This window comes from Porites lutea, chromosome 1 (genome assembly GCF_958299795.1).
Source record: "Porites lutea chromosome 1, jaPorLute2.1, whole genome shotgun sequence".
Classification (NCBI taxonomy): domain Eukaryota; kingdom Metazoa; phylum Cnidaria; class Anthozoa; order Scleractinia; family Poritidae; genus Porites; species Porites lutea.
This window is the reverse complement of record NC_133201.1, coordinates 29,898,798-29,925,241: the sequence shown is the minus strand read 5'-3', so window position 1 is coordinate 29,925,241 and position 26,444 is coordinate 29,898,798. Positions and strand designations below refer to the sequence as shown.

The following is a 26,444-nucleotide window of genomic DNA, read 5'->3' as shown; positions in this document are numbered from 1 at the left end:
CTCGTCAATAGACAGTTCCACTTTTTTGCTGGGACTAGTTAGCGCCGAAAATCCGTCAACACTTACGGCCAAAAAGAATGTCTCAAAATTGTAGGGATGTCAAGTTTGAACGTGATTTGTTAAAAACTAACGAAGATATAGTCCCGCAAAGCCGCTTTATTTTAGAGAGGTTTGCATGGTGCATAGAAACGTCTGTAAATTTAGCGATTATTTGCTTTGCTCCCCGGGGGGGTACTATAGGAATTTCTGGGTGGGGATGTGCCGCTGGGACCCTGGAACCCTTAACCTATACCAGAGCTAGTTCAGCTGAATTTTGCTACCCTATACTAGAGTAAACTCCCCAAATCCCCACTATCCTAGAGTAGCTGTTTCCCTTGTCTAGATAAAATCTTCAACCAACTGATCAGTTTCCTGAAAAATGATACCCTATTCTAGACCCAAACTCTCTGATTTATATACCCTATCCTGGAGTAAACTGCTTGAAAACCATACCCTAGTACCCTTCACAGCGGCACATACCTATATAGCCCATATATGGCAGTACCCCCCCGGGCTTTGCTCGCTTTTAGCCTATCACCTTGAAACATGCTACTAACTAGTTCGGTAATTTTAAGGCGCTCTCAGTTCCAGCAGCGTCAATGAAACTGGTCTTTATGAAGTGGGTGTCCAAGCAAGACATAGTGGCCACATGAATAAACGTTTTTGAAAAGTCTTTACACTGAGTGTCGAGATTTCTTCATGGTAGAAAACGATGATGGGGTCAGAGCCCCCCCTGGATGGGGTACATCTTTAAAGCATCCATGAGGTCAAAATAACGCGTCACACGGTCGAACAGTTTATTTATTTTTTGTCCGTAATCCGTAAAGCATTTCCCTAGCCTCACTTTAAATAAATCGCCCACACCACTGTTCCACTTCATGTTCTCTTCTCCTCATACGTGACCCTCCACACCCAGGGAACATCCGAATTCCAAAAATTCCTACGTCATCTGTCTGCGACAAACAAGGCAAGGTAACAAAGCGATCCACTGTCCACTTTGCATTACAGCTCAATCGAAGCACAATACCGAATTTAGCGCTTCATTGATCCTCTGTTGGTTGTAAACAATGGCTGCTCGCACTGCTGTACGCTTAGATCCAGTAACAGGCAAAAAAATTCCACCGCCTGTTTCACCGAAGCCCGTGAGAATGACAGCGACTAGGCTAACCAAGTCCGACATTAAACCACCTCCTGCCCCACCACCTTCCTCAGGCACAAAAAGCACTGAAGAGGAACTCGATGCCCTAACTGATCTTCTGGTAAAGAATTTGGAGAACACAGGTGATCCAGATTTTTTCGGTAAGTTGACATGTATTAAAGCTCTCTGTTGATGCTTCCCCGCTGTTTATGCTGTTTACGTGTTGATTGAGCGTGTAAAACTTCAAAGTCGACTTTCGCTTTTGTAGCACGTCGTGGGGGAATTTGGCACACAGCTGTTGTTAGAACTTCTCTTGTCGCGATATTTTGTCTTAAAAGTTAAACAATTTTTGGTTCTAATACGCCTGCAGAACAAACAGATTTTGGTTAATTTTGTGTACCATTACTGTTCGTGCATGCAAGCATATCGCAAGACTGCCAGACAAGCTTCAACCTTTTTAAGCTGAATTTCATAAAGTGTGTTCTTTAGAAAATCTGTTGAAATTTCAACTTGAAAAACGGCGAACGTAAGTTTAACAGTCTCGGTATACACGCAGAAATCTATAATGACTATAATGGAAGACCACATACAAAAAGTTTGACATTAAACTTACATGCCGTGTGTGCATTGATTGGCTTAATTTCTCTAACTTGTTAATTGCATCTCAAGCTTCACTCATGCTTCATGTTTTACTGCTATTAAAAAGAGTTATAAATAAGGTAATTTAAATTTCAGCTGTTGGCAAAATTTAAAAGTAATTTAAAGATTACTTGTGATTGATTTATAAATAACCTTGAGAAAGAATTAGAATGTTAAATATCTCTAAATGGATTCCTTTGACGGGTGTTGGATCCGGACAGTTCCCCTTGGCAACTTAAAATTCCCTCAAGTCTCTCTTAAGTACTTCATTGAGAAGTCTCAGGCTTAGCTTTGCTTTTATTTTATTCTGTGAATTGCAAGATTTTTAGAAAGAGTACATCTTTCTATACGTGATGTGGTTAAGTGTACTGTTATCACTGGGTTTATTAAATCCCATTTTATAATTTTACTATAATAAATTATATACTCATTACTTACTAAACAATCATTAAATTATTGGAACCACAACATTATGATATTTACTTTCTCTCATTTTTTATGAATTACTTTTTACTAAATTATTATTGTCTATGTTGGTCTTTTTCGGCTGTCAACCCCCCACGTCTTCAAATATTGAGAATTGATGGGGAGTGGGTGATAGATGACATCATAATGCAGGGCACCTGACGTCATTTTTGGGGAAAAAAACATGCAGAAAAGATGTTGTTTTAATTGTAACATTTGACCTAATTGGTTTACTTCCTACCAATCACATTATTGCTTATATTACAATGGTACACTGCAGTTTGTGAGGAAACGTTCAATATTAACAGAAAAATAGCTCAAACAACACAAAATATATGAAATTTCATTGTCAGAGAGTAGAATATACAAAAAATGGCAACTTCACCAATTATCCGATAGATTTCAGACTCTAATTTGGAGACCGGGAGAAACAGTCTAAAATCTGGAGTCTCCCGGATTATCCGGGAGCTAGAGTTGACAGTCCTGCTATCCATCCTATGTTTAACAATTTTTCCACAAGTGTGCATTGGATATAACATTGTAGATAGCTAACGAGGAGTGTAGCACCGAGTTGGCTATGATCAGCGCATATCCAACAAGCCTGAGTGGAATAACTGTTTGATTCAAAACACCCTCAAAATATTCAGAATTCTTCCTGCCTTCGTTAATGTAAAAAAAAAAAAATTCAGCTTGTTTTTCATTTTGAGCCGACGTGTACAGTTACCATATTAAATTTTGGTGAGCATGGTGTAATGGCTCATATTACCTTGATGGCTAAGCCAATCAGATCTCTAGAATTGCATTATCCAATGATTCAGTTTTTAATTGTTACTGTCAAACTCGGAAAACCGTGAACACCTGAAAAATTTCAGTAATGTTGATTCTGTACTGGCCAATCAGAATAAAGTTCATGATACGCAAGCATACCTCAAAACTGCAAACTAATTACCATTGCTGTTTGCGGTTAAGGTATCTTGCACCTTATTGGCTTATTTCTCGCAACACAATAACATTCCGCTGCCAATTTTTACACATTTGCAGTAATGATAATGATTATTATTTTTTACAGGAATGTGCAGCAAATGTGGTCAGAAGGTTTCTGGTGAAGGAACTGGTTGTAATGCAATGGATAAACTTTTCCATATCAAATGTTTCGTTTGTAATATATGTGGTGAGTAACATGTCAGTACTAATACTGGTAAGTCATCCATTGGGTTCGTCGATCTCTTGCCAATCTTCCAACCTTTTAGTTGTGCAGCATGTTTGGTCGACATTAACTGTCTCTGTAGGGTGTGTTTGTACTATGGATTATATGCGTCAGATTGAATTTTTAAGCAGTTGTTTTGTATGACTTTTCTGGTTGCCGTGGTAACAAGACACAACTGTGTGTGGCTATGGTGTAGCAAGATCATGTGTCCACATGACTCAGGCAGCCAAGACCCTGTGCCACATCGCACTGGTTCCTGAAGCCTGACTGGCTGCCGATGTCATTCACCTTCCCTTTCTTCTGGGATAGCTGGTCCTTTCAAGTACTCAGTGCAGTGCTAACTGCAGGCTATGATAGGAATCAGTGGATTCCTTGAAAGAGGTCCGAATGTGAGTTTGAGTTAGAGCTGACAGAATGTAGACATGTACTGAAGAGACAACTGAAACTTATTCTCTGATGATGTAACAGTCTACCCACAGGTCTGTTGTATAGTCAACTGGCCTGGGTGCATAATATTAGATTTTTAGCCACCCTGCAAGCTATAGAGGGCAGATGTCATTAAACATGTAGACAACTACTGAAGGGACTATTCCATATGATCCTCTGATGATGTAACACTGTCTACATGATAATGTAGAGTCATCTGAGTACTTGAAATTCTTAGCCACCCCAAGAGCTAGGGTGGGCGCATGCCATCAGATATCCATTCAGATGCCTCTTTGACTAATGCGATGATCATGAAGGTCCCGGCACCCGATCCAAGTGTCCACTTTGTCTTGCTTGGACACCCGCTTCATTTGTGGGGGATTGCAATCTTTAGCTTGGAATCCAGTGCTCTCACGCCCGTCATGCAGTTCTTGTCAGCCATTTTGTTGTGTCTCCTGAAGGACTTGGTTGATCGCATAAGACTTCAGATCCTCTGGATTTCTTTCTTTGTGGGTCTTTCATTTTCTCACTCAGCTCTTGGAGCTGAGTTTGTTTTGTTTTGGTGTTTTTAAGGTTGTCAGTTAACTGGAAAAGTGTTTTACAAGGTGGAAGACCAAGCTCTGTGTGAAGCTGATTATATGGTAAGAAGGTTAACTGAGAGGAGGAAGGATTGGGACAGTTGGTTAGCAAGGCTGTACTCTAGCAACACCCTGGGAACCCCTGGCCTGTAACTTTTGCTCCATTTTGGAATTCTGCTTATATATTTGTGTCGCCCATAAAATCATGGGCCCCATGACTTTTTGTGCGCTCGCAAAGGATGCGGACGCATGCCACGTCCTTTGACTCAAGACTGAAGTTCTAGCGTATTGTTTTTTTTTATTTTGACTATCAAAATATTTTTAAGCTGACCCTCAGACTTTTCATTTCTACGTTTTTATGTGGGAAAGTTATGAGAAATGCTGTAACTGATTAAAGTCACGCAACAGGCTTTAAGACCGCATAACTTGATCTTTCTGATATCTTTTGTTTTTCTACTGTCTCCAAGACAATCAAGATGTTTCACCAATTTCCACCTACAAATAATAAGAGACATTTGATTGACAGAAAAAATTTGCATTTACTAGTACTGGCGACATGTCTCTATAGGCACGATTCCATAAATCTTAGTTTCTTCATAGAAATCATAATGCACCCTGGTTAAGAGCACTAGGGTGGGGTCCCTTCAATAATTCTTCTTAGAGCACATTCAGCCTGGGTTAGTATGCGACCTTCCATGAGTCTGGTCCCAAGTTCAATAATATTAATTGTCAGTTTTGACCTCAAATCCTTGTTTCAACTTTTTTCTTTCTGTGTAGCTTTAAGAAGCATTACATGTAATTAAAATGCACTTGAATCAGGGCACTGGTGGAGGGATGAGGGTCAAGTGAGTGCATCATGTGAACCTCAGGCCATGGGTTGTGTAAGAGCTGGGTGGTGCTATCCACTGTATAAATCACTATCCAGTGGATAAGTAATTGGGAAACCAATTGCATTATCCACTGAAAAAAGATCGCTTTCCACTTTTTGAACAACTAGGCAAGGGCCAGGTTTGTTAGTCTAAAGACAACTGCACATGTTTTTCGAACTACAGATGTAAAATAAGGGCTCTTTACCATTGCCATTTGCATTATAACAAACCATGCACACAGGGCAGGAGTTGTGACTGATACAGCCAAAGTTGAACTTGAAATCCCTAACTAACATCACAAATTTTATTTCTTCACACCTCTTAGAAGCCCTTATAATTTCAGGCGTCAAGAAGTCAGTCCGCAATCGTAATCTCCAGGTTGTTATTACACATGCGTCGCGTGTATGTAGCCAGCATTCATTTGGACTTCACTGAGAATGTATGAAGTGCATTGAACGCACTTTGATCATGCATGCTTTGACCATCTGTCATCTGTCACTGCAAAGCACAGCATTGGAGCAAAAATGTTTTGACCTCAAATCGTTGTTGCCCGTGCTCCCCAACCTTTGGTTATTACTAGTTTTAATGTTAATTAAGGTAATGGATGCTGTAGAAATATAGTAGAATCAGTTATCTGTATGTGTTCTGTTTATATTCACATTTATTTAATTTATTGTAGGCAACCCTGGAGAAATGTTGGGTTTGTGTTAAGGTTATTACTGACCGGGTAAGTGCTTTGTGTATGTTAACATTTTAAGTTATTTGATTAAAGGGACAGGTTCACGGTTCAGCGCATGCTCATCTATCAAAATGCTGTTTTTCTGTCGGGACATGCCGTATCATCTATGCAAGCAATATGATCACGTCATAACGTTGTTAAAGAACCAATCGGCACACTCCCCTGGCAGTCACTTGCACTTGATCAACTTAAATATTTGAAATAGCTGTAAATTAATCAACCATGGAATAAAACCGTTGGGTCGATCAATAACAAATTCAATGTTTGTAGTGTTGGCATATATAATTCACTATTTTTTTCTGCGATTTTAGTACTCCTCCATCCTACTTCAGGTTACTCTGAAGTACACTTCTACTTTGAAATAACACTGAGATCACTGAGATACATGTAAGTGGGATTATTAACGGATAGAATTAATAATAAAATGAAAGAAAGTAATTTAATTAATGAACATGCACTTAACCGTGAACCTGTCCCTTTAATAAGTGAAAGGAGCAGATGTGAGCATCCTAGATCTAGATCCAAGCATGAGTGCTGAAGACATAAACCTTTTAGTAGGGGAGGGAATGAGGTCTAAAGAACTTTCCCCTTCTGGAAAGTTGTTAAAATTGGACTCTCTGAACTGCTTGTGTCCATCCCAGTGAACCACTTAGTTGTTAACCCTTTAAGCCCCAGTATCCACATACAAATTCTCCAAATTGGTCTCCATACATTTCCTAAAGAATTAGTTGAGAGAATTTGATTATAGATCAGTGCATGTCCTCTTGCGTGATCATTTTATTAATTCTCATAACCTAATATCTTGACAGTGTATGGATATTATTAGGAGAAAATTGATGTTGGTCACTATTGGGACTCAAAGGGTTAACTGGAAAGGACTTTTGAGGCATTTAAGTCAAAGTCAAAACCTAGGGCCAGTTTTTATTGCTCAAAAGTTTGGGGGAGAAAAATGATGAATGATTATTTCATATTTGTTATGAAAGATCATTTATTTCTAATTGTATGAGTTACATTACATGTATTATGCGAGAAAAAAAAGGCTCTTAACTCATAGTTACAAACACTTTTATTGAGTAACACTTCAGAATTTAAAAAGTAATATATAATAATAACAAGACACCTAGAGTTGTTCCGAGCCTTTTTTACTCCTTTTAGTTGACTCTCAATAAGACAGACATACATATTGCCTGTCCTAAAGGTGTCGTCTCTCTTAGAGAGCATATATTGTCTGTAATGTTGTTGAAAACGTCAACGTCACACTGTATGTCAACATTAAGTCTATCCCAGCAATTTTGTTACCTCTGCTTCCTGCGTCCCTGACAGATAAAAATCCCCACAGGTGGAAAATAATAATAATGGCATGCGTCCCGTATTTAGGTTAAAAAAACTATCAATTGATGTGAAGATTTTTTGGTAGAATGTGTAGTCCAAAAAGGACACGAAGGGCATTTTGCTTTAGACCCCCACCCCCCTGGAATTTCCATTCCAGGGGGGGGGGAGAGTAGGGATATTTTGTGGAACTACACAATATCCTGTTTGTGTGATTTATTTTGTTTTTTTTTTTGTGCTTTAAATATATAGAACGACTATATTTTAATTTCAGTAAATTGTAATAAAGAGTTCTGATGTCTGTATCAAGATTAACTGTCTGGTTACATAAAGGCCAAAGCATTTTCAATTTGGGACTCCTTGGTTTTATTTTAACTGGGACTCACTGGTTCTGGACAGGGACTCATGATTTTTCACAAGATGAGTTCCACGATGCACCATAACTATTTGTAGTTCAAAATCACTGTTATTCAGGAATACAATCACCCAGAAGGTCATGCTCCACCTACTTATGTAATGTTACTATTTTTTGCGAGAGTACTGGGCTTAACATTTCAAACTTAAACCTCAATGTTATATGCAGTCTTCAGTCCTCGATCAAAACCCATATTACTCTTAGTTTTCTTTTTTGACTTTAAAAAAAGATATCATATTTGCTGCACCATCGTGTAGTACGAAACTGTATAGTAATAAAATGCCGAGTCAAACCTTCAGTTGATAAAACATTGTCCTTTTGGTAAAAAAGTAACGTATGTATAAATATCAATTTTTATTTAGATTTTGAGAGCAACAGGAAAATGTTTCCACCCCGACTGTTTTCAGTGTGAAGTTTGTCACAAGAAGCTTGATGGAGTGCAGTTTACTGTGGACAATTTTAATAAAATTCACTGCATTGAGGACTACTATAGGTATTTGGTCATTTTTTTTTTTATTACAGTGGAGCCCCACCTTACGGCCACTTCAGTAATCAGCCACTTAGTTATTACGGCCACTTTTTTTGGCCGCCCGGCAAACAACCATACATTTACTTGTTAAAACCCTCGATAATACGGTCATGACTGTATTATCGAGTGCACTTATCAATACGGCCAATTTTTTTTGGCCAATTGGTGACCATATTAATGGGGTTCCTCTGTGATGAGTTAACTTTTTCTAGCCACTCAGGGCTCAAAGGGCTCAAATAACAGCCAGTCAATGGACAATGTTCGGCCAAGATGACCATTTGTCCGGACAAACTTTCAGTTGGCCTGCAGTCATTTTGACTCAGGTCAAGTGTATGGTTTTCAAATAAATGACTGGGAAAAAAGATCTATTCAAAAAATGACAGGTAAATCATAAAACATGTTAGCCACTTGCAGTTATAAATTTGGAACCGTCTGATGGACTTGTTCTGTGGGGTTGTGAATTTGACCCGTCAGAAAAGAGCCAATGGCCGAGCTAAAACCTGTTATGATAGTCAATATGACCGGCCACTGTCAAAAATTATTGTGAGCCCTGGTTGTAACAGAATTTTTGTAAAGCATTTATTGTGTAGTTCCAGAAAATATACAGACCCTAGCTACCACAGAAGGAATTTCACTTTGGACCCCCCCCCCCACCTCCCTGGATTTTCCATTTTTGCCGGGAACTGATGACCCCCCCATCCCTCTGGAATTACCACAAGTGACTGGCAATTAAGACCCCCCAACTCCTCTGGAAAAGTTCATTTTCACGAAGAAAGACTATTAAAGTAAAAGAATTAAGCCATTTGTGGTCAGTACCCAACGGTTTCCATTTATTAAGCAATCTCGCAACATTAAAACACACTACACTACCACAAAGTAACCTAATCTGCAAATTTTTCTCATCCCTTACTTTAAATGAAACAGATCAAGTTAAAAAGTCGGTTGTATTTGTGAATTTACCATTATGTACAAGCTTACGATTTGTTTTTCGTCTTTATGGGCATATTAATGTTACAATGAATAGCTTGTGCTTCCTTGAGGCAAAATTGCCACAAAACCGTTCTTCCATCGACTGACGCACCATGTTGGGTAGTTGAAAATGATCATATTTTTAAATGTTGGTGGAATTTTGTAGTGCCAATGCGATCGCAAACATGTTATGCTTTCAAACAGAAGTCGGAGAAAAATAACTCTAGATTATGAGATCGTCATATTTCACCTCCTGCTTTTTGAAGCGAAACTTTCTCGGTTTTTCAATTGACTGGCGCAATGTGATTTGTTGCAAAATGCGTTGATGTCTTAGGGAGACTGGTAGCAAGTAATGGTGGCCGAATCTATGAGCATGTGATAAAACAAAAACATAGTCGGTCTAATTCCTTTGAAATTGTGTCCAAAATGCTTTTGGAACAAAGAAAACCTGGTTAAAATAAAAAAGAACAATCGATCAATGATTTAATTCAAGTTATTTATGTCTTAAGTATGATCTACCAGGTCGGTAAGAAGCAATGTTTGAACTCAAGTCGAAAATGAATTGATATTAACCCCCAGGGAAATGATTTAATTGTCCAACCCCGCTTCCCTCTGGAATTTCCTGGGCCTCTGACCCCCCCCCCCCCACCCCCCTGGAATTTCCAATTCCCTCCGTGGTGGGGGTCTGGATATTTTCTGGAACCAAACATTCTTCAAACTTGTTGGACACCTCACTGTTGACTTTAAAAAAAGAAAATTAAAGTCTAAGGACTCTTAAGGGTGTTTGTCATGATTCCTTTATAATGTCATTTTATTATTGTACTATCTGATTCCTTTGTTAGCTGTAATTATGTTATGTATGTTTTCCTTTTGGAATTTAATTTACCATTGCAGAGTTGTTGTCTTAATCAGACGTAAAAGGCATGCATCGTAATCTGTCTGCAGGTTATAAATTTGTTGTGTTTTCCAGGAAATATTCCCCAAGATGTGCTGCTTGTAGCCAACTGATAGTTCCAGATGAGGTAGTGATAACTTGTTCCATATAGGATTTGTTAAAATCTACTGGAGGGCCATCATTAAGAGCTGGGGGACGGGGATCTCCCTGGCTACTAATGTGGCTCCCAGCTATTTCCATTGGAAAATAGAAGAGACATATAACTTAAATAAATCCATAGCTGTTTGAATCCCCACCTACTTGTTATATTTACCCATCAACGTGAAATCTTAGTAACAACCCTATCTACAGGGAGCCAGCATTAATATAGAGCCAGAAGCCCCATAACCCAGAGCATAGTTGTAAAAAAAAAATTGTAAAAAAATTGTAAAAAATTGTAAATTGTAATTTGTTTACCCACGGATCACTAAGGAGTTCATAAGAACTCGTTGAAACGTGTCCATGCGTTCCAGATCGAATTGGAATTTGAAAGTGTTGGTTTTTAAGGAGAGGGGAAAACCGGAGTACCTGGAGAAAAACCTCTCGGAGCAAGGGAGAGATCCAACAACAAACTCAACCCACATATGGCGTCAACACCAGGATTCGAACCCGAGCCACATTGGTGGGAGGAAAGCGCTCTCACCACTGCGCCACCCTTGCTCCCCCAAGTAGAGGGGACTAGCTATGAAAGCTGGCCAATATCAAAGGATGAAAACAGCGGTGCTGTAGTTTATGTTGGAAGCTCACTGACCATGCACAATTCTTTGTTTTTTGTTCACAAATTGTGACTGAATAAATTAATGCAATGTCTCTATTGGTCAGTAAGTTCAAAATGATAGGAATGCTATTGAACGTTGTGCACGGTCAGGTCCAAAAAGCTAACAAAAACATATAATGAAAGAATCTAATGGGTTTCATAATCATTCCACTTTAGTAACTATGCCCAGAGTGAGCAACTTGAAACTAGAGCTGTGTCATAGTGTTTTTTTTATGGGCAGGTTTACTGTAAATCCTCTATTAATCCCCCCTTTTCAGGGGAAGAAAGTTAATAAGCCCCCCCTCTCCATTAAGCACTCCTCCCCTCTCCTAAGTATTCTTCACTATGATAGACTGAATATTAATCAATCACGACTGTAAACTTCATGTGGACTGATCTGGGATGGTTTATGAAGTTCGGATTTGATTCTGATCCTCAGCTGCATGACCTCCAACCTTCTTGTACTTGAGCTTTTCCACTTTGTATTCCAGTTCTTTATGGAGAACTGATACCATCGTCTTTTCTAAATTAAATAAGCTCCCTGTCTCTATAAAGCCCTCCCCGCTCCCCCTCAAAAGGGCTTGAAATAAATAAGCCTCCTGGGGGCGTAATAGAGGATTTATGGTATTTTTGCAATCATTTTAGAGCACCTTTTCATGCCCAATGGAAACTCTGCTCCATCTATTAATTTGCACAGTCAATACCATTTTTTTAATCTCATACTCGAATCTCTTGTTGAGGAAGTTGAAGGCAAGGTCTGGTCATAAATATTGTGTATTCATCGGAATTTGTTCTTATTGTTAGGGTCAGGAGGAAACCATTCGTATAGTTTCCATGAACAAGGATTTCCATGTCAAGTGTTACATTTGCGAGGTAAACAATGGTAAAGAATAGGTTAATAAACTCAGCCAAATTATTAAAAATACATTAATCATTACATTAATCTCAAAGGAAATATCAAACTTGCTTTCAGATTGTCAAGTGCCTAACTGGCCATATGTACACACTTTCCCCTTAACTTCTCACACAATTTCCACAGTTATGACAACAAATGACTGGTCCTGAGGGAAACAGTTCATTTTGTTTTCCAAGAATCTCAGTGTTTCCTGAGGTGGAAATTTTGAAGCTGGAAATTCATTAAACCTCACTGTAACGGCAGTTGTTGGTCAACATTTGTGGGTAACACTGCACTGTTACCCTCTGACATCATAGATTTTGCCATATTGCCCGCTCAGAGATTTTGGTGGGAACAGTTTCATTGTTAGATATCATGTGACCGTGAAATAACCAATGAAAGCATGTGCTGTTGGGAAAGAATTTCCAGCTAAAAAAAGGACGGAATTAAGATCCTCTTTGTCTAGCCATTGCAGCCAGTGCTTAATATCAAAGTTTGTCTTGTAACAGGACAAGCAGGGCTAAGGTTAGGAATGAATTACCTATAACATCCCTGAAATTTACAAATGGTTGTTTCTGGCAAGGCCGCCTTTAGCCAGTAAAATGTATTTTAGTGACCAGTACAAGGTGAATGTTATTAATGAATTTAGTAATCTAAACATTAATTTCTTAATATTTTAATTAGTAATAATTATAGATTCAAGCATACAGTCTGCTATTTTAACAAACCAGCATAAGCTAAATTGGATTTGCTTGAATAAGCATAATTATTGCTCTTAATAACAGAAATGATTAAAGTAATTTTAAACACATAATTTGATAAATTTATTCAATACAGACAGAGCAAGAATGCCATAATTTGCCAAACATGTATAGACGGATACTGGGTTACAGACTAATAAATAGTACCCTTTAAAAACCTTAACTACTTTAATCAAAAATCCTGCATGCCCTTTATGTTAAAATGAGTAGTGAAAGTTAAAATATAATTCATAATATATAATAGATAAAATTGCACTAATGCATGTACATAAACGGTGGCTTCACTTTCAGTCTTTCATAATTAAATTATTTTCAAAACCCAGTATCCAAGACATATGCTTTGTATGCATTGCATGCCTATGTCATGTGATTTATTTACCGTCAAATCAGAGTTCTGTTCAACATGGAATCCAGTTGATGGCACAGAACCTTTAGTCATGACCTGATGAAAAGGTAATATTAAATAACGGAGAGTGCTAGCATGAAAGGGGCAGTGTCATCACCCAGAACATTTAATGTTAATCCTTCATCTGCTTGGAATCTAGCACAGGTGTTTATGTCACTGAGGATATATCAGCAGTTCCGTGGTAGTACAAAAAGTTTTCATGATACAGTTGAAGCTCCTAGCTGCTAGACTATGAGAAGTCCCTCATTTTCCCTCAGATCAGGGATAGTAGAGCGAGCGAAATGCTCTCTCTCCCCGCTGTGTCTCGCCTTTCTTGAGTGGGGTGATTTTCATGGGCACTCATATTTCAAAGGTGTAGTAACAGTGTGGTTGTTGTTTGTTATGCTGCCCACCTCTTATGTCGTTATAAACAGACCTGAAACTGTGTCAAAGTCAATTCACTGAGTAAGGCACTGGTGTACGTAAAATAATCCAATTTAATTGGATTTCATATCATGTTATGTTTCATTTCAAAAGGCTCAGAATTATTGTCTAGTAGAATACTTCTTAAATAAAAACTGCAAGATAGGACTAGTTTAAGAAATTAAGCTTTGATTTACAGTCAAACCTACAATAATGTAAACACCAGAAATATTTCTGAGAAGTTGATTGCAAGGAAAAAGCCATTCAGGCATGAGAAAACTAAACTACAAGCACCAACATCAATTAGTTTGTGGTTTTGTGGCTAGTTCATGTGTCCTGATCTTTGCTGTGATTGGTTGAAACACCATAAATATTCCCTTAGCTGATCTTTCAAGTGTTGACGGATTTGTCAGTTTTAGTGTAAGTTCACAATAAAATTTATATTTTGCTAGATCAGTGATTATAAGTCACTATATTTTAATAATTATAGAAAAACTAAGTTATGAAGTATCTGCGAAGAGGTTGTTTAAAAGAATTGTTTTACTGAATGTGTTCTCAAGGTGAACATGTTAAGCAGAGCTAAGTAATTATATTTGAGACTCAATTCATGTAAACAGGGTACTGGTATATTTTGGATAAATAGTGGTGCATAAATTATTATACAAGTGGTATGGTATGCTTTGCTATATTAGTCCTTCATGGATACAAGACTGTGCAATCTATTAACATCAGGTAGACAAGTACTTAGTCAGCTAGATGTTAGTTATGATTGAGCTTTCTTCTGGAAAAAAACTAGTGCGGGTAGTCTGAATCTACCTTTGGTAAACCTCAGTGAAATAGTTATTTGTGTATGTGTAATAAGCATGTGATCAATAATCAATGATGTAGGAACTGCTCGTAAGGAGTTTTGATCCGTATTGGTTGCAAAAAACAATAACACATCATTGTTTATCATTATTTCCCATTGTGTCACGGTTAGGGTATTGAACCAATCGGCTTTTAGGGTTAGAAGAGCTGCTACGTGACCACTAAAGAATTCTCGAGCCTGATAAGAGAATTATGATCATGTTATCGGAAATTTATTTTGTCACAATTTACATTGTCTCCATTGAAATATTGAATAGTAGTAACAACTGGCTTTAATTTTTGGATTAGGATAACTTAGAATTCTTTTGAAACCTTTTAATTTCATTAGACAAAAGGTTCGCTGTCTTGTTCCAAAGCATCCATATTTCCCCTTTAGGGGTTATTGGTTTGTACCTTACTCCCCCCCCCCCCCCCCCCCACTCCCCCTGGAAATTCCATTTGAGTTTGTCAATTTCCTAGCCCCCTCCCCCTGAGGAATTTCCAATGACTGTCTGTTGGGTGAGTATGGATATTTCCTGGAGTCACACTGTTCCAGGTACAGGGTCTATTGCAGGTGACAAGAGAAACCTGCAATCCTAATCTCCACACATGCGTCGCATATATGTACCCAGCGTTCGTTTGGACTTCCACTAAGAATGAATGGATGCTCAGAAAGCAATTTGATGTTGCGTGTTTGGACCTTCTATCATTCATTATGTGATGACGCATGTTTTGACCATCTGTCACTTGAAACTAACACAAAGCACAGCGTTACAGTAAAAGCATTTTGACTTTTGATTGTGTCGCCCGCACTCTGTAACCTTTGGTTATAACTAGTTTGCATGCCGGTATTTTTAAGCTTTTCCACACAAGAAACATACTTTGTGGCTTTTTTGGTGGTCCACTACTTTACTCTGTATGTTTTCAGTCATTTTTTTTTCTGAGTATCTAATGAGGAGACACTTACTGTTTGCTTTCCTTTTTGTCTTACTTTTAGGACTGTGAAGCCCCATTGTCTTCGGAAAAAGGTGGATCTGGGTGCTACCCACTTGATGGACACCTTCTGTGTCAAGATTGTAATACCAAAAGGGTTCAGAAGATGACAGCAGAGTTAGATGCTAAACCAGCCCGCCCCTTGACTACTGAATTATAAAATGTCAAAACCTGGCACTAGACATTATTGTATAGAGGAGCAATGTGACGTAGCAAATTAATTCAAGTTTCATACAGTAGTTGTATTGCTACAGGACACCTTTAGAATATTAGTTTATTATGATCCTTATTTTTTAGAAACTAGTAACAAAATAAATATTTCATATTAAACTTCTCTCAAGCAGCGACAAATACAATTGTTGTTTTGATGGTGTGTTGTTTTTTGTGTTATTTTCTGCTGTAATTGTCAACACAGACAACTAGCAGTTACAGCTGCATCAAGAATATTAAGATTTGATTGTTAATTTTAGATTCATAGTTTGTTATATTAGAAGCTGCAAGTCTGATTTTTCTCAACATAATTTCTCTGGCAGCAAGAGATGTAAATGTGGTGATTTTTATAATGTTGTTCTTTGTAAATTGTTTTGTTTTCCTTTTTTTTTGCTAGCCATCTGACATTTTGCAGTTCAAAATGAAACAGTTAATCAAATAGTTATAGGTCAAGTTGTTTTTGGTGGTGAAAAGTCTTTGCTCTAATTGATTTCTGTATCCTCTTGCTTTTCCAACCCTTCCGATCCCCCACTCCCCTAGAATGTGTAACCTCAAATTGCCAAGTTAATTGTGCAAAATATCTTTAAAAAAACAATACAATGTGCAGGAACAGGTCTAGGATTTTCACTGGGTTGGGTTAGCCTTAAGGTACAGTAAACCCAGCAACAAAAAACTGGCAAATTGTTTTGGGACGTGCCTGCAATTGAGTTGAATGGTGATGTTGCGCGTGCCATACAGGTTCAAATGTGGGTGCTAAAATACACAGCATAGCTATTTAACTCGTTTTACAGCAATGTTGCAAAATAAGTTGCACGTTTGCTGTTGCCCATTTTGCTGTACTTTTAGAAAAAAGTTGTTTCAGAAGTGATGAACATGTATTGGGGAAGAAGAGGAGTGAAGCTGGGGAAATGATGAAGTGGGTGCATATGCACCCAAGATTTTCGCACCGTTGCATGTGAAAAAAAATGCTAAATAGGTTTTGTTTGAATTACCACAGGATTTTCCTGATTAATTCTGGGAGTGAAAGGCTTGTCAAGAATTTTTTGATTTGCTGTTTCTTTTACTCGATAAAATAGGGGCTTAGGCAAGTATCTCTTAAAAGAAGGAGAAGGAAGTTATCAAAACAGTTGTGTATGTAATGTCTGTTTTTTAAATCTCCTTGCCATTCTACCCTACAAGGACAAGAAACGTAGACAAGGAATATTACTCCACTTTGTCTCTCTTCACCCAGGTGTATAAATGGGTACCAGCAATATACTGCTGGGGGGTAACCCTGCTATGGACTAGCATCCCGTCCAGGGGGGAGTAGCGATACTCCTAGGCATGCTTCATGTTAAGGAAACAAGGATTAAGCTCCAGTCATTTTTGGCCTTTGGCCCATGTGCGCCTTTACCTTTTTACATTACCCTTCTGCACCACAAAGTGTAACCTCCCCTCCCCTTGGCGATACTTTTGTGTTTTCCTGCTTTTTCACTTGAATCTCTGTCGTTCGAGGTCTTTTGTTTCAGAAAAAAGTTTTTTGGTGGAGTGTTTATCAAGGATTAAGACTGTCTGCATTGCAGGTCAATTATTATAACTGGCTGACAAGAAAAATGTCATCATGGTACTTTCCAACTTTACACTTTATTATTTTGGTTCAATGATTTTTATTTTCAACTATTTGGTCTGGCACCTGTAGAAGGAAGTACATAATTGCAGTCTAGCTGTTCCAAATGCACTGCTAACACTAACCTGAAATCAGGTGTTTTTTTTGTCTCCCAAATAAAAAAGGAAAGAGGGATCGCCTGATCACAGGTTATGCTATTACTTGCTGAAAATTCCAATCATTTTCCCAGCCATACTTGATAACAGTAGCATAAGATTTATCTCTTCACCAAAAGGCCAGTTTTAATTCTTCCAATTAGTTACTGCAAATTGGTTATTTTCCTTGTACCATTTACATGTTGAAGTATTCCCAGAACATGCATAGAAACCATGCAGGAGTACATGCACCTGCTTGAAACTTGCTAGCAAAGCCATATTGATCTAGCAGAAGTTTACTGGCAATCTTGCCTGGCAACCAAAGTAAAGGCTGATAATTTGCAGTTTAAAGCGAGTTAATCGGAACAACAAGTTCACAATCACTTCCACTGTAAATGAGCCATCTGACAACAGTATTGTGGAACACTTCCACATTAAAACCATCAAGGTTATTTTTCTTTATCTGATGCATGTTTGTTTCCATGATAAGCTTTGTTTAAGTCATTCTTCATCTATTTCAATGGACATAATGTGTTTTCCTGGTACCATGGCCAGCCCAAGTATTCTTGGTTCCTCTTTTTCATCTGCCACCAAAAAAAGAAAGAAAATAGATGATGGAGCCATAAGAGGAATCAAACACTGTTTTCACTTCAACATCATAATGCTCTGTACTTCTGATTGACCCAAACTTCACCGCAAACCATAAGCAGCCTTATGAGAGTTTATGCATCACATTTCATGTATACAACAAACTTTTGTTGCAAAAATAAACTTCACATTTCTTTAAGAATTATTACTCATTTGAGAAATTGACACATACTAGACTCAGTGTTTCATCACATATCCAGACACTTCCCAAAATTTCAATGAAAATACCGGAAAACTGCATTTCATTCTTAACAAATGACTGCTGACACCTACAAGATAGTCTAAGAGACACGCCCCTTGCTCTTTGAAATAACCTGGAACTTTGTGTGCAGTTATCAGATGAAACAACCCTTCATGTCTTGGATTTTTCACCCCAAGTAGCCAGTGCAACTCAAGCAGTCACTGGCTTGTTTTGAAACCCCTGTCAGTAAGTCTATCATATTGCTTCTTTCTAAGCAGCCTACACCACTGACCAAACTAAACTCTTGTTAAGGTCATCTGTAAAAAAGCACCCAAATCCTTATTCTAGGGCTCCACCTATGTACCAAGTTTTGAGTATGCATCATGATTGGCCTGTTAAAAAAGGCATTGTCTATTTGCCAATCAGGTTGAAAGGAAATTGGAAATGCACTTCCAGTAATGGTCGATTCTGTTAGGGGCCGAGAACAAGGATATCAGCACTGCTTCACAGACATTACTAACTGGGGTTAAGATTACGTCTGCAAAGCAGGGTACTTTCTATGATTCACAGAAAATCATCCCGTTATCTAGCCTGTGTAGCTAGTGGTTTGTTTCATGAGAGGGGGAAAAGCTACAAAAACCTGTGAACCTCCTTCTCCTCAGCTCCTTCTCGCAGCTTCACCCCTCATCTGCATACTTGACAATCAAAACAGCCAGCTCTGCAGGTTACCCCTTAACTGACTCATTGCTCATTGTCGCATTTGTCAGAATGCATCCTAATCTTGGTGTTCCTATAGTACAAAGCCACACATTTTCAAGGTATAGTGGGCGACTACCCCACTGATTTTTTCAGGGGTATCTTGGCTGGGAACCTGGACTCCTTTTGACTCAATTAAATTTCCGTAAGTGGTACATGCAGATCCGTAATCAACGATCACTTCTAGTTTTATCACTACTCTATTTTATCACTTACCTGCTGAGCCTACAAACTCTTGACATGATCCAAGAATAATATTCCTATCACGGTCAGTACAAAGAAATGAACCAATTAATGTTCTTCCATCAGAAATCTTTATTCTCATTATTTTGTTCAGCCATGACTCTAAGAGTTGCCTCTTTTCACTTTTTTCAGAAATGTCACTGTTGCAGTCAATCTGAATCAGAGAGAAATACAAAAAATATATATATTTATATCAGTTGGCTTATTGCAATCAATATAAAATGGATTCACATTTTGTATTTACAAAAAATGTTCCATAAGACTAATAAGATCCGTCATCAGAAACGCAAACAAATTCTCCTAGCCTGCGAAAACAGCCGTTTCACCTTGATCCTCGCCTACATCGTAAATTTGGTAGTCATGGGGTTCCAAATGTAAATTTGTTAAATTTTGCATTCCTTCTGGTCGATTTTGGTAAAGTGTTGTGTTCGTCCACGAAGGAGCTCCAGCAAAACTCAAATGCTGCTTCTAGAGAGGAATTCCACAATATTATTAATATTGACTATTTTGTGTTAGAATCATCAAGCTTACATTTGACCTTTGTAGCCTTCTGTCTGTCAGTCAATCGTAAACAACAGCTAAAACAATGTAACTAGTCCGTCGCCCAATCAGACAGATTTTACATCATCAGTATGGAATTTCTGTCACTGAATTGCAAACGTTCCTCCTCATGAAATGTCCCCAGCGGCGAGGAGCGAGGAAAAATGGTTGTTTTCGCAAGCTAAAATTTCCAGACTGATCATCTGATCATGCATTTCTTTAAAATTACCTTTTCCCAAAAGTGACTAAGATGAGGTCTATATTTGGCCACAGAATAGACTACAATGCAATGGGGTGGGAGTTTATTTCACTCAGCTCCGTTTACATGTGATTCAGATAGATAAAGAAAAAGAGACAAATAAATACAATCATACATAAGCGAATAATAAAACTGTAGTCACTATATAAGGAGCGAGTTGGGGTTATCCAAATAGCAAAGGCTAATCTAGTGGATTAGCCCCAAAATACAATTACACACAACTTACCACATTAAACTGCGAGCAGTCTCTTATTTTTCTTTGCAAAGTTACTACACGCAAAACCTAAGCACGCGAGCGGCAAAGCAGAGAGCCGCGAGAAACGAGGGCGTAAGTCTGGTATCAATACCTTATTGTAATAATAACGTCGTGGTTTGAAATAGCGCTGGATAAGATAAGAACTAGACGCATTTTCAGAGAAAAGGCGGACTGCAAGCAGTCTACTTACCACATTAGCTGAAACAACAGGCTCATCACTTTCGTCAAGGGGCTGTAAATGACAGTAATAGTTCATGTAGTTGTTAAAAATACATGTCCAAAAAAGAAACAATACAAGTGAAAACAAAAATTACCAGTCCGTCCGCCATCTTTACTTGTAACAGACTGGAAGGGACTAGGTACGACACTCCCGGATGTCACTGCAATTACCCGGATATAAAACCAAATATAGAACTGACCAATCCTCTCATTATGACGTCAGACTTATTGCGTTGCAGTTTTCTCGAGGCGTCCATCTTTGTTGGTCGGTCAGAATTTTTTGTGTGGAAAAATCCCATTCCATCCATCACTGTGAACCATCTTTCCCTATTAGTATAGATACATTCCTTTCATCGTTGCCTTAGGTTTTCGCAAATCGTATATTCCCTTGTCTTTAATGCCTCTGAATCTGCAAAATATGGTTCTAAAGTTAAGAATCGCCGTCGTTTGTTCCAGCAATCAAAACCGAAGTATGGAAGCACATAATTTCCTAAGGTAAAGGGTTAGCCGACCGAAACGCACCGGGAATATTCCTTTTATGTTGCAGTGTAATAGCTGCCAACTATTTTGGCAGGTGAAGTTGTGTCAAGGGTAAAGATGGGAATGTTTTTTGCGTTTCTTTTGTTTAATTTCAGCAAGCGAGGATTCAACGTCAAATCCTTTGGATCTGGAGTACAAGTGAAGTTGCCTGGCCCAGCCCCGGACAAACCTAACATATATTCGTTTGAAACTACCTACGATGAAATGTACCGAGATTTACTGAAAAAAGACCCTCAACTGTATCCAGTCGATTTTCGAAGTTGAAAAAAGCGTTGCTATTCGAGGATAGCACGCAATCAAAGGGCGGTAATCCGGTAAAAATTGTTCAGATTCTGTTTGCATTCCAGCACGTACGACACGCAAAAACAGTCTCCCTTCCACTACAGGTTTTATATCTTGTGTGTTTTTACTTAGAAAATAGGAAATTACGGGATTTTTTTTTTCTTGGGGGTTTTTCTAGATCACCAGGCTTTGTTTGTCAGTGGATGGTCTACTTTATCAAGTGGATAAATTCTTAACCAGCAGTTAAAATACACATAGTAAGATACATTTTAACTGCTTGTTATGGATTTCCACAGGACTTTAAGGTTTTCCCTTCACTGATTTTGAACAAACCTACACAAGGCCAGTTGGTCGATCATTACATTGGGTAACAGGAGTGGACAGGCCTTTTATTTGTCCAGGGAGTCTGAATGTTCTTTCTTTGCAGCATACTAGGAAGATTTTTCAAGAAGAGAAAGTCCCACGTAAGAGTGTAAAGCCTGTGCAATCACTACAAAAACAAAATGAACTTTCATTGAGTGCTCAAGCACTAGGTTAAGTAATAAAATATTAAGGTAGTTGAAGGGCACAGTGCTTTACATTATTGTGGCCAACTCGGACAAAGTAAGACGACGGAGCCAGAATGGATCTGATTGGCAAAGGTAAAGCTTTTTCATCAGACACGTTTAGTGTAAGATGTTGAAATAAGCAGTAAGTGTTTGACATTAATAAATTTTGTTATGAATCACTGTGTTTCAGTGAAGTAACCTTCTCAAAATCATCTTATTCACCTGTCCACTGAACATTCTTAAAAACCCCTTACCCTGAATGATTGTCTTGTCTGCCCCGGAATGGCCCTGGCAAAAGAGTCCATGAGACACTGTTAGTGGATTTTACCCAGGCCTTCCTATGAATTGATAGGACAAAAGAAATGAAAGGTAAAATTTACTGAATGCTGAAAAATTATGCCATGAGAATTGAAATCCAATCTGTTAAGAGTCAGTGCACCAATCAACATTGACAAAACTGCTGATAATCCCAGTCAGTCAAACAAAACCATTGCCCAAAAAGGCCAGTAGTAAGCAGTCAAAGCATTTTATTTGAAAGCAACTATCTTGGCTCGATAAAACAAGACCCGTGTTATGGCATCTTTTTGGAAGATCATTGCTATACCTGGATGACTGAGGTCACAGATTACGCCTAAGAGGTTCTCCCTTCCACTGTCACTTCCCTGCGCTTTAACAAAATAAAAAATCAAATATTCTGAAGCCAAGTTGTCAACTTGGGAGGTTTATTGATTGCCTCCATTTTTGAGTTTCCAAAAAAGAGTGCCAGTTTTGCCCTTAAAGAATATAGTGTCTCTTGCATGTGCAGTCAGCCTTGAATGAAATCACATTTAAAGAGACACTTGAAAAACAGACCAGAGCTTACAAAGCAGTTAAGTGTGCAGAATTTTCAACAGGAGGATTGGGAATTACATTTGCTACTTTTCAGTTTTGAGTGACCAATGAGTACAAAACTCTTGAGGTCTAAGAAGCAGTTGCTGCACACAAGCTGCACAGGTGTGAACCAGTTTTCCAATTCAGCAGCCCCGAAGTGGTGAAAGGCTAACAAGCATCGAGTTCTGTACTTTGGTTGTTGATGAAAAACGTATGCTTTCAACTCTTGCTCATTGCAAGAAGTGGACCTGGTTACCAATACTTCTCTTACATTGAGACCTTTCTGATACCACATCAGCTCACTGTGGGGAATATCTGCTGGTGCTTTTTATGAAATTTTTTTTAATCCTGTAATCCAGCGACTTAAATGATTGAAGCTCATCTCTGCGGAGCTTTCCTGTTCTCTTTTGTTTGTTTGGTTTTTTTTGCTAATTTTTGCCAAAAAATGATCTATGTATAAAGCTGTGTAAATGCCACGATAAAATGTGCATCAAGTTGTCGTGAAGAATTCAACATAACCAATGAGTTGCATCACAAATATGTTGCACTAAATCAAGGAATTTTTCAAAGTGACCCTCCTCAAAATCACGATGCTTGTGGCTTGTTTTTTAATTTTCAATGCACGTACACAGTTAACTAAAAAAAAGCACGATTATCTTGTAATTAATCGCAATTTGATATGCAACTGCTTCTGTCCAGCTGTTCACAGAGATCTTTCAGGCACTTTTTATAGGTAATGAATTAATGTCATTGTACTTAAGTCTGTTCAGAAAACAAAAAACTAGAGTGGGAATCCTGTGTTGACCCCTACTAGAGGAAGTTTATTGTGCACATGTACATGTCTCCTCTCTTGGTGAGACTTGTTGAAAACCAGTAAATACATTATTCGAGTTAAAATATTTACAGTTGCATTGTTTGGTAGTTGGAAATTTGCATAATGATGACAGAGACCATCAAACTGCCTCCTGCAGTGTTGGTTTCATTTCTGGTCCTAGGCATTCTACTGGTTCTCTGACTTCGTGGTTTTCACGTTTCTGGAATTAAATTGCTACCTTGGAAAAAAAATGTCAACCTTAAAACGTTTTCTTGTCACATGTTAAATCCACCACATATTGATGACTGTTTAACTTGAGTAGGGGAGCAAAAGGTATTTTATGTTTTCAAATTTGGCTATTTTTGGGCTTTGTCCTGGCAAGCTTTATCTATTTATTTTTCTAGATATCACACTTTCTTTTTTTAATGTTTTGTTTTGGACCAACATCAATGCAGTTATTCAGACATTCAGACATTCAGATTCTGCTGTTCTCTAGTTCAACTTTATAGACAAAATTCCCAGAAAGAATTTGTTTGGGTTGCAGTTTTCACCAATATTTATAAACATTTGCAGTTTTGGGCAATTTTTTTTGTGGTTGAGCAGTTTCTGAAATTTATTCTGAAGGGCTTCAATGCCCCCTTCTTTAGGATCCATGGACAGATTTCTTTCTTCTTTTCCAATTGAAGCAAATAATATTATTGTATTAGGCATGTTTATTTGAGAAATAAAGTGAAGGTTTCTAAATGTGATCAGTAGGAAATGGTTCCTCAGTGAATGTTGCAATCCTAAGCTCCAAGTCTGTCTTATTTGAGGCCTCAATGAATTCTTTGCAAGTGCAAGTTATTTCTAGTACCTGCTGTTATGTCAAAATTTATTCAATTCGAATTCTGTTTTCTTTGTTTTTACTGGAACTTTTAAATGACATTATTGACTTTGGCTCGTGGGCTTGATTATCTGTAACAACTGTGTGAAGTGGCAGGCTTACTCATGCATGTGCCTGTGAAATATTAGATTGTTGAATCAGTTTGTTCTACGAAGTAATGACAACCATAGCCTAGAGTCCCAAAAAATTATTGCCGGGCTTGTGGCATTATATTATACTCAGTCTCAGTCGAGTGACAGGTGTCTTGATGCACCCACAGTTATTAGCAGTGCCTAAGACTCCTTTAACCAATCAAAAACAAGCTAGTCAAAATTTGTAGGGCATGAATTGGTAGAATTTAAGCAATGCTGTTCATACTTTGTTCTTTTTGTCATGGTAGTACTGTATTTGAAATTGGCCATTTGCAATTAGCAGTAAATTATATTTGAAAAATATCAAAAGCATCTTATCATTTTTTGTTTAGTTATGACATCACAGACAAGCAGCACAACCCTTGCCGGCAGCCATGGGGTGGGGTGAGTCACTGGTGTGGTGACCTTCACAGGGAGGAGCGCCTCCTAGTCTCAAAATTATTTTCGGTCAGTGTGTCAGCAACCACAGGTGGAGATCAGCCATCTGTGTCTTAAGTTATGTCATCAAAATGGCATTTTTCCTTCTAACAATGCCTTTGATTGCTGTACCTTGCTCATCAGTTGCCACATTTGTTACCAAAGCCAGCATAGCTTGTGTGTGAAAAGCGCGAACCTGCTATAGCCTTCCCGTCTTTTAATGTACTTAATAAAATAATATTATTTTACTTGCCACACAGTTCATGTATCACTTCATCAGTTCTGTGCACTTGTGTATTTAAATTCTGGATATTTCTTATAAAATAGTTATGTTTTTTTGTGCTGAGTGGTGGTGATCAGCAAGTCAGAGTTATTACTTTATTAAGGTGCAAAATACCCATCACAAACCATGTGCTATCCATTGAGCAGAACAGATTAGCAGAGGAATTGCAAGTTGTGCAAGTCTAAATTGAACTCCTTGCCACTTGCTCAAGAAATTCACCAGAATCAAAAATGCTGCAGAGTCTTCTGCGCCTGCATTGGATTGATCAGCCACAGCCAAACGCACTGCACTGCTATGACAAACAACTACATCCATTTAAAGAAATCAAGTTATGAAGGACTTATTATTGTAACTATTACCCAGAAAGTTTTGGATTGTAGACAAACATGAAGAATTTGCATTTTTACGACATCACACATTTTGTCTGTATCACCAAAACTTTTGCCATATAATGACAGTGGTGTGCCATTTTCCTAATGTCAACCATGGCTATATGGGAAAAAAATGACCTTACCAAGTGTCAACTATTAAAGGACCTACAGTTGTTTCAAAGTTTAATGAAATCGCAGTGAAAGCTAGTGCAAAGCTCCTCCCATTTATTTGTCCAAAGAAAAACAACAAGGCGGTGGTTTCTGGAGGGGAGCATTGCGTGACAACACAAAAAACAGCTGTGGAGCAAACTAGTGGTGAAGATGTCTTGATCCTCCATGGGGTACCAATAGCTTCACTGGCAATCTGACTTGTTTCGGGATAATTCTGAGAAAACAACTGTACACAGAGCTCTAGACTGACAAGAGCAAAGAATTTCCAATTCCAAGGGAAAGAATGATGTCAACTTAGTGAAGGAATTGCCTTGCGTCAAACAAAAGAAGAAAGAGCTGTTAAGTGGTCGTGGAGAAAGTACTTCTGAGAGCAATTAAATCAGCCCTTTAGATCAGTAACTTACAAGTGTCGCTTCAGAGTCCAGACAGACCTGGAAGTTAAAAGAGATCTTAATGAGGAAATGACAGAATAATGCATCCTGATGAACTGAGGTACCCTCCAAAGGTAGAAGTACAGTCAAGTGATGCATACTTCAATAATTTTGCTTCTGGATGGAATGTTTGGCTGAGGATCTAATGCAGTAAAGTTCTGTTGCGACAGATTATGTGGTGATGAAATCCCAGACTGCCTTCTTTACATCCTTGATTGACACAGCCAGTTCCCAAAGATTGTGCAGCTGGTGGAAGAAAAAGTGGTTCGCCTCGTAACTCCCCCCGCCCCTAAAGACAGAAGTGACAGGACATTT

At 38.3% G+C, this 26,444-nt stretch overlaps 3 protein-coding genes across 6 annotated transcripts in view; 2 read left to right on the top strand and 1 right to left on the bottom strand.

Annotated features, from left to right (window-relative positions):
• The first annotated feature begins 983 nt into the window (after window positions 1-983).
• Window positions 984-15,692, top strand: LOC140947857 (lipoma-preferred partner homolog). Of its 3 annotated transcripts, XM_073397079.1 has the most exons (9): window positions 984-1,338; window positions 3,351-3,452; window positions 4,488-4,555; window positions 6,041-6,088; window positions 8,207-8,337; window positions 10,313-10,364; window positions 11,838-11,906; window positions 13,080-13,142; window positions 15,341-15,572. In XM_073397079.1, exons 1-8 carry the CDS (start codon window positions 1,107-1,109, stop codon window positions 13,122-13,124), a joined length of 747 nt encoding a protein of 248 aa, XP_073253180.1. In that variant the 5' UTR covers window positions 984-1,106; the 3' UTR covers window positions 13,125-13,142; window positions 15,341-15,572. The 3 variants fall into 3 exon arrangements, with proteins under 3 accessions (XP_073253180.1, XP_073253173.1, XP_073253164.1); XM_073397063.1 differs by lacking the exon at window positions 13,080-13,142 and having other exon boundaries at window positions 987-1,338; window positions 15,341-15,692; XM_073397072.1 differs by lacking the exons at window positions 6,041-6,088; window positions 13,080-13,142 and having other exon boundaries at window positions 986-1,338; window positions 15,341-15,692.
• Window positions 15,693-17,140: 1,448 nt separating this feature from the next.
• On the bottom strand, window positions 17,141-20,560 carry LOC140947884 (N-alpha-acetyltransferase 38, NatC auxiliary subunit-like). Of its 2 annotated transcripts, XM_073397109.1 has the most exons (4): window positions 20,484-20,560; window positions 20,360-20,401; window positions 19,088-19,268; window positions 17,141-17,870 (listed from the first exon to the last, which is right to left on the bottom strand). In XM_073397109.1, the coding sequence occupies exons 1-4, from the start codon at window positions 20,496-20,498 to the stop codon at window positions 17,788-17,790; spliced, it is 321 nt and encodes a 106-aa protein (XP_073253210.1). In that variant the 5' UTR covers window positions 20,499-20,560; the 3' UTR covers window positions 17,141-17,787. The 2 variants fall into 2 exon arrangements, with proteins under 2 accessions (XP_073253210.1, XP_073253201.1); XM_073397100.1 differs by having other exon boundaries at window positions 20,360-20,500.
• Window positions 20,561-20,630: 70 nt separating this feature from the next.
• LOC140947875 (RNA polymerase II subunit A C-terminal domain phosphatase SSU72-like) overlaps window positions 20,631-26,444 on the top strand; it is a 14,362-nt gene continuing 8,548 nt past the window's right edge. The window contains exons 1-2 of the mRNA XM_073397090.1: window positions 20,631-20,883; window positions 21,024-21,167. Of these exons, the coding sequence (XP_073253191.1) occupies window positions 20,786-20,883; window positions 21,024-21,167 (242 nt within the window). The 5' untranslated portion in view covers window positions 20,631-20,785. The remainder of the gene's footprint in view (window positions 20,884-21,023; window positions 21,168-26,444) is intronic.

Bases quoted from the DNA above. Each gene is read 5' to 3' on its own strand.
- LOC140947857 (XM_073397063.1), top strand. From the start codon at position 1,107: ATGGCTGCTCGCACTGCTGTACGCTTAGATCCAGTAACAGGCAAAAAA. The intron at 3,453-4,487 runs GTGAGTAACATG...GGTGTTTTTAAG, and splicing joins TTTCGTTTGTAATATATGTG to GTTGTCAGTTAACTGGAAAA. The intron at 4,556-6,040 runs GTAAGAAGGTTA...AATTTATTGTAG, and splicing joins TGTGTGAAGCTGATTATATG to GCAACCCTGGAGAAATGTTG.
- LOC140947884 (XM_073397100.1), bottom strand. From the start codon at position 20,425: ATGAACTATTACTGTCATTTACAGCCCCTTGACGAAAGTGATGAGCCT. The intron at 19,269-20,359 runs GTAAGTAGACTG...TCTCTGATTCAG, and splicing joins CTGTTGTTTCAGCTAATGTG to ATTGACTGCAACAGTGACAT. The intron at 17,871-19,087 runs GTAAGTGATAAA...TTTTGGTGGCAG, and splicing joins AGAGTTTGTAGGCTCAGCAG to ATGAAAAAGAGGAACCAAGA.